Source organism: Alexandromys fortis, unplaced genomic scaffold (assembly GCF_014885135.2).
Source record: "Alexandromys fortis isolate MF-2015 unplaced genomic scaffold, M_Fortis_MF-2015_v1.1 scaffold_167, whole genome shotgun sequence".
NCBI lineage: Eukaryota > Metazoa > Chordata > Mammalia > Rodentia > Cricetidae > Alexandromys > Alexandromys fortis.
In genome coordinates this window covers 2,956,977-2,967,690 of record NW_026068050.1, presented here as the reverse complement: position 1 = coordinate 2,967,690, position 10,714 = coordinate 2,956,977, and the positions used below count along the sequence as shown (strand labels likewise).

Below are 10,714 nucleotides of genomic sequence, written 5' to 3'. Positions count from 1 at the left end.
AGAAAATGCCCTAGAGCTTTGCCTGCAACCTGACGTGTGCATTTTCTCAATAGATACTCTTCTTTCCAGAAAACTCTAGCTTGTGTCAGGTTAACAAACACTCAACCAAGACAACAGGCGCCTTGCCATACTAAACACTGGCATGCTAAAATATTACTATTAATTCATAACCTTTCCTTTTTTGTTTATCCCTAAGATCTCAAATTAATATCAACATCACACTATAATAAAGCATGGTATAACCTTTAAAGTCCCACAGCATGAAAAAGTTCAGTCTCTTCAAAGTACCTCTAAAGTGGCTCTAAAATGCCAAAGACTGAGCTCCTTTAAAGTCACAAGCAAGTTAGGTAAGAATTGGGGCACAGCCCCAATCAGAGCCCAGAGAGAACCAGGGGATAGTGAAATCAGAGCCAAATCAAAGGTTAACAGTAGAAATTAAATCCTGTAGCTCAATGTCCCACATCTGGGACTGACTGAGACCTTGGTGTGGGCAGTTCCATCTCTCTGTGTCTGCCGCCCACGGCACACTCAGCTCTCCCCATCCACTCTAATCATAGATTACTATTAACGTCATCAAAGAGCTCGACAGCAAATTAAAACACAATCCAAGTTTTAAAAGGGCAAAGGCGAGAATAGAAATTCCTCAAAAAGAGGGGCACTGATAGCCAAAATATTTGTAAAAAGGATTAAAATCATTAGTTATTAGGAAAATACACATCAAAATCACAGTGGGATTTTACTTCTCTGAGGATGCAATGATAATGTCAAAAAGAAAGAGGATGACAAGGAGGAAAGGGAAATTTTATATAGTGTTGCTGCAGATGCAATGCAGAGCGGCCATTGCAGAACAAAGAGCGGCTGTGCAGTAAGGGAAGAGCTACCACCTACCCCAGAAACCACGTTCCTGAGTACCTATGCAACGTCAATGGAATAGTTGTGTTGAAAACAACTCCCTTGTTTATTACAGCAATATTTGCAATAGCTAAGACTCAAAGCACCATCAACAGATGAGGAACAGAAGAACAGAACAGAATGGTTTTTATTGTAAAAAAAATTCTGACATTTGCAGCAATATGGACGAAATTACAAAACTTTATGTTAAGTGCAATGAGACAGACATTGAACAAACACTGTGTAATTCACAAACAGGAAATACTTCAGAAGTTGTTATCTAGGAAAGAAAAAGTGGAGTGAGAAGTGGAGAAGGAAAGGGATGGGAGAAGTTGATAGTTACATCGAAAAATTCTACTGTTCGGTTTCATAATAGGGTCATTATAGCGAATAATAATGTGCTACATGTTACTAAATGTTACTAAATAAAACATTATATTCTGAATAATCCTTTCAGGAAAAAAATAAATATTTGTGAAAGATATGCTAATTACACTATTTGATAATACAATATATATATATATAGCTACTGAGGCTTTACACCACAACAGATGCTTAGAAATATTACAGATCAGTTATAAATAAAATTTTAGCACAGAATCCCCACACCCCACAAAACATACTTTATCATCTCATTAGGGAAACTGAAAACTACTCATCCAAATGGCAAGTTTCTCGTGTAAGATGAAATGAAAGGAGATACGGAGGAAGTGCGTTAGCACAGCCGGAGAAGCGGAATGACTGTTGAACAGATGCAGCTGGAGACGAAAGTGGAGAGTCTGAGAGACCAGAGAGAACCGGGAGATAGCGAAAGCATTGCTCTTCCTACATGGAGAGTCACCGCGGGCCCTGGATAGGTGTCCTCAGTCCACGTGCAGAGCAAAGGGAACAACGTCACCTTGACTCTCATTTCTCTCAAAGCAGGCAAGGAACTCTTGCTTTTCCTTTTGTTCTATTTCTTTTTTCCTCTTCCAACTCCTTTTTTCTTTTTCATTTCCTCTATATAGGTCAGGTTTGTCTCAACCCTACTCTGTGGTTCAGACTACCAAAAAATTATAATTCTCATATTTCAGCCTCTCTGGTACTGTGATTATTAAATATGCCACAACAACAGACACCAACCCCATCAATCAGGAATAGTTACTCCCCGTCTATTTGTTATATACAATCACTGGTGTCTGTTGCACAAAATCAAGAATGTGAGTTGTCCTGTTCGGTCCTCACAACAGCCCTGTGAGGTAGTCAGGAAGCATCATGTCTCTGGAACACAGAAGATAGAGTCCGTAGTGGCAGGATGGATACCCAAGCCCATGTCTTCTGTGTCCTAATCCAGGATGCCTTCCACTGTAAGATGAACTGAGCTCACGGTGGTGAGCACAGCAGGCTCCCTGCTTAGAACCCTTGACTGTTCTTTGAGCTCACAAACACAGTTCTTTCAGACTTGCAACCTCATGCCCTTGCTCAGAGAGTCAACGCACTACATCTGGGTTAGGATCAGCATCAGAAGCATGAAGAGGATGGAACTAGAACGTCTGGAATGAGGGTTGCTGCTTGATTCTTATGGGACCAGGTTGGATGGTTCTAACTTCAAAGCAGCAGAAGTCCAGGAGACAAGAAGCCGTTCAGAGGATCTTCTCATCTAACAATTTATTGATTCCTTCACAAATCCTCTTGAGATTGGGCCTGCAGTTTCCACGCGGACCATAGAGGGTGGAAAGGAACTCCACGTCAGCAAAGTGGTTGAAGACATGGTTTATGCGTCCATGGGTTCTGGGTGTCAAATGTCGCTGCACCAGTTCGTGGACCAGGTCCTTGCATTCATGCAGCAGCTTAGAGAGCACGTTTGTGTCAAAGGTGTATTCTACTTCATAGAAGCTGACCATGGTCATGGCAGTCTGGTTCAGCTTCTTCCGCAGTTTCTCCACAATTACAACTTCCTCCTGACTGAACTGTTTGTTCCGGTAGAGGATGCCGATTTTGATGGCCACCTTGATTGAGTCTTTCATGATCTTGTGGGCTTCCTTCTTGCTATGCGTGTGCTCCTCGGTGACTTTGTAGAGCTCGTCAAAAATCTCACTGCTGGTGTCATCAATCAGCATGTTGGCTACAGTTTTGCTGGCTATTTTGCTCAGGATCTTCTTCTGGGCTTGAAGGGCAAGACTTTTTGAGCTGAACACATTAGGACCTATGGTAAAGAAATAAGCACATGAAGGACTATGAGAACTGTTACATTTTTTTTGCAAGTAAAACACATTAAGTTAATCTTACATCCTTTGAACACAAGCTAATGTCTATATCCACAGACGCTTAACTGAACTCCACCCCAGATCTCCCAAGTGCTTAGATTATAGGCGTGTGTCACCATGCCCTGCCCACCAACATTTTTATTAATTTTATTTTGCATTTATTTGTGTTGTGCGTGTGTATGCATACACACAATGTGTGGGCACACATGTTATGGTCACGGGGCAGCTTTGTGGAGTCTCAAGGGTTGAACTCAGTTTTTCAGGCTTGGTGGCAAGCACCCTTGCAACAACCGAATCAATCTCATCAACCCTCATCACTGTTCTTGGCAGCACAAAGAAAGACACTTTATGGGGAAATAGACGTCAAAAATGCCGAACCACCAGCTGACCTGCCCTCTGCACATGGGCCGGATCCTTCTGAGAAGTTTCTGAATGCTACTCAGGATGCTCATCCATCTGTTCTGGAATCATCTTCCCCTCTTCCAGACCACGTCTTACCAGTGTAGACCTACCCAATGCATGAGGCCTCTCTGACTTGACTACTTACCAAAGGTTTCCCTACAGCCACTGGAAACTATTCATTTTTGCAACTTACATAAGACAGAATTAGTGCATGAGCTCAGAATGTAGTCAACTTCTAGGGACAATATAGACAAGTTGATTGTGGAAATCTTTGTTTGTTTTTGCCCAAGTCTCAGGATCCATGTTTTATTGAATCTAAGATATGTTATTTTCATTTTCAAGGTCTTGGAAATTGTGGCATGCTCCAGATGCCAGGCAGCTGTGTGCTGGGGTTGTCATTGCCTGGATGTTCAACTTACACAACAGAGTCAGAAATTTGGGAGGAAGTCAAAAGAACTCTGTTAAGAATAATACCCAACCAATGTTTACTTGCTTATTAGTTACTTAATTTAATTGTTTATTTTTATTTTTTTGAGGTGGGGTCTCACAACGTGGGGATTTAGCTTAGTTGGAGGGAAGTTCCTTAGCAACCACAGCTCCAGTAAAAAAAAAAAAAGACAAAAAAGAAAGTCACAAAGACACAGGATTTCACTCTGTAGCCCAGGCTGGTCTGAAATTCACTCTGTAGCCCAGGCTGGTCTGGAACTTATATAGCATAAGCTAGATTTGAACTCAAGATCCTCCTGCTTCTGCCTCCTAAGTGTTGGGGTTACAGTGTGTGTCTCTGTGCCCAGATCACTAATTCTCAAGGGCACAGAATGTTACTGTGTGGGAAATGCAAATAACCAACAAATGACAAATCAAGCATTGTGTGATTAGCACACTGAAGGAAACGCAGGAAAACCACAGACAGCTTATTTTGCTCTTTTCTGCTTCGTGAATAAAGGAGAGCATATGTGTTTTTAAATCCTACAACACTGTGTCTGCATAAGTCTATCCTGAATTTGTTAAAATACTCCACGAAGTCTATAACTGGCCTATGTGGCCCAAGCTGGCTTCGATCTTGCAATACTCTCACTTCTACTCTCTGGTGCTGGGATTGCAAGAATGGACCACCACCCTTGGCTCACTCACAGAACTTTAATTTCATGTATGCTCTCCAATTAATCCATCATAATTATCTGCAACCAAAGCGTGTAAATAAATTGAAATTTAAGGAAAAGTCTGGTGATGATAAACCTCCACAGACTGAAAATTTTCTTTTATTGGGGCACAGTGCTCATACCAAGACTAATCTGGGCTGAATATTTATTAATCTTTAAAAAATAAAGCTTTATAAGAAACACATCTCTAAATGACATGTGGAATAGCAGGCTAAGGTACTTTGATTAAAAGACGCATCATCAGTGTGAATTTCAGATTGGCTCTTTGTCTGAGAAGGTTCTCCACCCAGAGCTATAAACTTCTTTTAACTTCTCCCTAGGAGGAAGCACCATGATTGAACAATGGGAAGAAGGATCACCATGCCTTGGCCTCGTGCATCTTCTTGGGCAAATGAATCTGTATAAAGTCTGCACAGAAAGGACGATAGATGAGGGGATTTGTGTCTGAAAGTCCATTTCCTCAAAGCTCTCTTCGTCTGAGCTGGGTAACAATGCATGCTCACACGAAGGAGGAGGAGCACAGGTTTGAGGTTAGCCTGGGCTATTGAGAGACTTCAAAATAAAACAAGAAATCTGGCTGAGAGATGGCTCAGCAGTTAACAACATGGTATGATTGCTCTTGCAGAAAACCTGAGTTCAGTTTCCGGGACCTACACCAGGCAGCTCACAACTGCCTGTAAGTCTGTCTCCAGAGGATGGCCTCTTCTGGTCCCTGTGGGCACCTGTGCTCATCCATACACAGAGAGACAGACACATGCATGCACGCACACACACACTTGAAAATAGGATAAATCTTCTTTTTAAGACAAAATAATGTCTTAAAGGAAAAAAAGTCTCTTAAAGAAATTTGAAAACACTGGGTATTACACAAAATGAAATGGATTATTTTCTGTGAGGTTTAATAAATACATTACAGTAGTCCATCAATTCCAAGAGAAGACGGAAATGACTGGGGAAGAAAATGTCTACTTGCAACACGATGTCCATTTACCGGTACCTGGAACCAACGCTGTCTTACACGACAAAACCTATGTGGTTAAGGGTCTTGAAGCAGAGAGATTATGTTGTTCCGTCCACGCACAGGCTCATGGAATGATGTGTTGCTGCAAGGGGATAAGACGAGGGGACCAGAAGCAGAAGAGAAAGTGGTGTGAGAGTAGAAGCAGAGGCTGAGGTGACGTCACTGCCAGCTCTGCAGATGGAGGATGCGGACATGAGCCAAGGAATCTGGGTGGCCTGTGGAAGCTAGAAATGCAAGATGAAGCTTTCTTCCTTGCACCTCCCAAATCCCTGCGAACCTGCTTCAGACTTCTGAGTTCCAGGACCATGAAGACAAACTCACAGCATCTCAAGGCTGTTTATGGTGGATTGTTATGGCGGAGGAGACTAATTTGGGTGGGTAGAAAGAAAATTTTCCACTTACTCACCATGATACCAAGCCCCTCGGTGGTTTCCCTAAGGTTTCTGGCCATCTCTCTAGAAGGAGAATTATTTATCTGCAAATAAACAGGACTTACAAACTTCTACTCTGAGAACTCAAGAAGGTCTGAATATGGAAATCTCCAAACACTTGAAAGATCACAAGGCTTGAGACAGAAGAAGCCAAACAAAAACCATCAAAACCACCAGGAAAACAAATGAAACAAAAAGTCGCATCACCAAGTGGATTGCCCCAGGACCACAGAATTGCTGCATTCAACGTGATCATAAATGTGCCTCATCACAGAGGGCTCCCGACCCATCGCCCCAGATGTCCCGGGAAGGAAGGCTCTGTGATCACTCCAATGAGTTTTAGATGATCACCTACTTTTGCTCTCGATGGTTAGTACATCAGATATTGGCAAGGCTTCAAGAAGTCCTGCAGGAAAGATAATCTCATGGTTTTATTTAGCTACCCAGTCACAAACTTACTAGGCACACACACACACACAAATATATATATATATATATATATATATATATATATAAAACACATCCCATAGGATGCATTATGAGAAACAGTGTGAAGGATTAGCAGAAGTAAAATCAAGACAATCAGGACCACAGAACACTTTTCAACCCCCAGAGCCCTATGGGGGAGGAGATACACAGTGCTACTAAGAATTTAAGGGAGTGTGGACCCCAGAACATGGTCTTATTCAGAGATGTTTTGCACATGGATATCCTGGCTTTTTCTATCCATACTTCTGTGTTAGCATGCTATAGGGCAACATGTTGGTAATATACCAGGAAGAGACACTAACTTCTAGAAGAGTCAAGTTTTGGAAACTAAAGTCAAGGATAAACTGAATAGGGAAGCAAGCTTCACTACGGCTAGTGGGAAACACTAAAATGTTCAGAATCAGTATTGATACAATCTATAGCCAGGGATAATTCTGTTAATTGTCTCTGAACAGAAGTCCCATTATCTAGCCATTAAGGGCAAGAGCCAGTTTCTGAGGCTTAGGGATCCCTGACTCCAATGCGACAGTGGAAATGAACTAGAGAGAGAACACCAAGATGCTCTATGTGGACACTTGAGTACGTAGGAAAAGCCTGGAGCAAGACCGAGCTGCTGTGTTAAAAACAGCGTTCAGCCAGAGCACAAGTTATACCTCCATATTTCCAGAAAACACGAAGCACTCCCAGATGGTGACATGGCATGCCCATAGTGGCAAACAGAAGGAAGGTCTCACCAGGCTTGGTGAGTGGGCAGGAGAGGCAGAGGAGCCTCATGAGAACAGGTAATAAACTTGGGGAGGGAGGCGAAGTAAATGATGGTTAGAAAAGACATCAGACTTTGCGCTGTCACCAGAACCCCGGAGAGTGCTCTTGAGCGCGACATCAGGTTGTGTGGAGGGAGGGACCATAGCACAGCTATTCTGTCCCCCTCCTCACAGGACTCTCATTCTCTTCCGCTGTAGCTTCTCTAGAAAGTGAGTGGAGAACTTGAACATGAGTTCGGAGAGGCAGATTAACATCCTACAACAGAGGCTCCTTTGTAAGAGCAAGCAAATAGCATCACTTCATTGCTAGTGACAGCTCAGGATGACGGCAGGGGAAAATTAGCTGCAAATGTTAAGCAGAAGTTATAAACGGACGTGGTATCCGGATGGAAGCAGTGTGTGCTGTTTAGGGAGCACCATCTGTCAGGGCGGGGAATCAAGTGTACAGGGAAGGTGGGGGGCAAGACCGTGGCCATGGAGAAGGCAAGACCCAGATGGAGGAGCTCAGAAGACTTCTGGCCACCCGTCACTTATGTTTCCGTGCAAGGAACAGGAAACATTGCAGGTGTTTTGAGTGGGGCATGCTCACAGACAGCTCTTTAACTTCCTTCCGCAGGGAGTTCAGAAAGTGTCTGTCTGCAAGACACAAAGTCAAAGACAGGGGTGGGGGCCTATGCTCTTAGCATGCAAGTACATATGAGCAGAGGAGAGCAGGCAGAGTCGGTGACTGTTCTCCTCTTGGCAAGAGCTCTTCCACAGACACACTCTGAGGCAAAAGCAATGCTCTAACATGATCCGATAAGAAATCAACCATAACGTCAAGCCTGATGGTACACCTCTGTAACTGTAGCACGGGGGGGCTTTTTTGAGGTGGGGCTTGTTTGTTTTCCCCAGGTACCTATCATTTTAGGCGAGATGAAGAGATTTTGGCAGAGACAGCTGTCGAAGTTTTCAGTCTCTTGCTTTATCTTTTCTTACCTACCCCAGCCAACCACCACCCTCCATGGAGCAATCTGTAACTCAACTCATGATTCTGCACCTGAGGGGCAGGGTGCCACCTATCTAGGATCATTACAGTCCTGCAGGAGAAGACCGGGGTGCTCCAGCTCATAAAGGAGGAAACTGAGGCCCAGTTGACGGCAGCAGTTCATTCAAAGACATGTAGCTAGTCAGCGGCAGAGCTCCAGGGTCCAAGACTCTAGACAAAGCCTACAACCATGGCCTTTCTACTCCAGGGCACTGCCTGCCTGCCCGCTTGCCTGTCTGTCTTTCTGTCTGTCACTACACTACCTGCTATTGAACTCCCGGCCCCTCCCTGCCTGCCTGTCACTCTGCTACTTGCTATGATGGTCACGGACTCACCTCTGACACAGTAAGCAAGTCTCCCATTAAATAATTTTTTTTGATAGGTTGCTTTGGTCATGGTGTCTCCTCAGAGCAATAGAACAGTGACTAAAAAGCTCCTTAATGACAGTGACTTCTTATGTGACACATTAAATGGACTTCAACTTAAATCTCCATCTACCTGGGAAAGCAAACATTCACCATTTGACACAGAAAGGACAGAATTTTGAGAGAATAGCACATTTGCCAGAAGTTGATCATAGATACAGTTTTTGTTTTGGGGCAGAATTGTGTCTGTTTTAACTTTTTTTTTCTTATTTTTTTTTTCTCATTGATTTTATAGCTAGCTCTGAAAAGTAAGTGAGAATCTGATCAGTTTCCTCTACCAGGACTATCTGAGGCAGATATTTGTGAAGTCACTAATGAGAATCTGATCACTTTCCTCTACCAGGACTATCTGAGGCAGATATTTGTGAAGTCACTAATGAGAATCTGATCAGTTTCCTCTACCAGGACTATCTGAGGCAGATACTTGTGACGTCACTAGAGACAGAATCACTTCCAACTTGACAGGATCTGACGACCCGAGAGAGATTTTTATACCACACAAGGGCATTCATCAGTAAAGCCAGCGTCCACTCATGCAATCCCTTTAAACAAAGCCTAGTCATGCTCTCCTTTTAGGGTAGTCCTGCTTACTGAAGTACTTATGCGTATAAATGATCATAGTCTTGCAGCAGTTCTATGATACACAGAACATCTGCAGCATCTTACGCGCAGAGAAGCCAAGGCAAGAGAAAGTAAGGGACTTCTCTAAATGCACTGTGCAGGAGCTAACAGCACCGGCTTCTGTGGGCCACCCTATTGCCCTGCACTTGACCCCCACTAAATACACATTATTTTAATACATACTAAACCTCCATGCATGGGTAATAAACCAATTAGCTTAAATGGTTTTTTTGAATTACTGCCCATTTTAAAATAAAAATTGATCAGGTTTTATCTCCCTCAGGAGAATGAATTTTTCAATAACTGAGCCTGGAGAGTTGGCTCAGTGCTTAAGAGTGCTTACTGCTCTATCAGAAGGACCAGAGTTCAGAGACCCATTCCCTCATCAGGTACTCACAAACACCTGTAATTCCAGCTCTAGGGGATCAGACACCCTCTCCTGGCCTCCATGGGCACATGCATGCTCTCTCACTGACATGCACACATGTACACCCCCCCCTCACACAAGCAATACAACAAAGCTTTAAACTTACAAAGCATTTCAAGCACATCGATAAAACAGAAGAAAATATAACATTTATATGGTCAATGCACAGAAGGAACAATTCTTTTAAAATTAATGTTTAAAATGTATTGTTATTGAACATATGAGAGGCATGAATGTGGGCATGTACACGTGCCAAAGCCTACACGCAGAGGTCAGAGGACAACTCTGTGTAGTCTGTTCTCTCCGCCACCTTTATACAGAAGTTCTGGAGATTCAACTCAGGTCATTGTGAGCCAGGCACTTTCCCTGGAAAACCATTTAGTTAGCTCAAGAACAGTTCTTAACATGGGATGTACTCACTCATATCTGGTTTCTAGCCATAAACAAAGGACATTGAGCCTATAATTAGTGATCCTAGAGAAGCTAAATAAGGAGAATCCAAAGAAAAACATATAGGCATCCTCCTGAATATTAACCTTCATCAGGCGATGAAAGGAGACAGAGACAGAGACCCACATTGGAGCACCGGACTGAAACCTCAAGGTCCAAATCAGGAGAAGAAGTAGAGAGAGCATGAGCAAGTAACTCAGGACCGTGAGGGGTGCACCCACACACTGAGACAATGGGGATGTTCTATCAGGAACTCACCAAGGCCAGCTGACCTGGGTCTGAAAAAGCCTGGGATAAAACCGGTCTAGCTGAACATAGCGGACAATGAGGACTACTGAGACCTCAAGAACAATGGCA

At 43.2% G+C, this 10,714-nt stretch overlaps 1 protein-coding gene across 1 annotated transcript in view; it reads right to left on the bottom strand.

The window, feature by feature from the left end:
* Positions 1–1,026: 1,026 nt before the first annotated feature.
* The window catches only part of Tnfaip8l3 (TNF alpha induced protein 8 like 3), a 41,252-nt gene continuing 31,564 nt past the window's right edge, over positions 1,027–10,714 (bottom strand). The window contains exon 2 of the mRNA XM_050119509.1: positions 1,027–3,076. Coding sequence (XP_049975466.1) covers positions 2,514–3,076 — 563 coding nt within the window. The 3' untranslated portion in view covers positions 1,027–2,513. The remainder of the gene's footprint in view (positions 3,077–10,714) is intronic.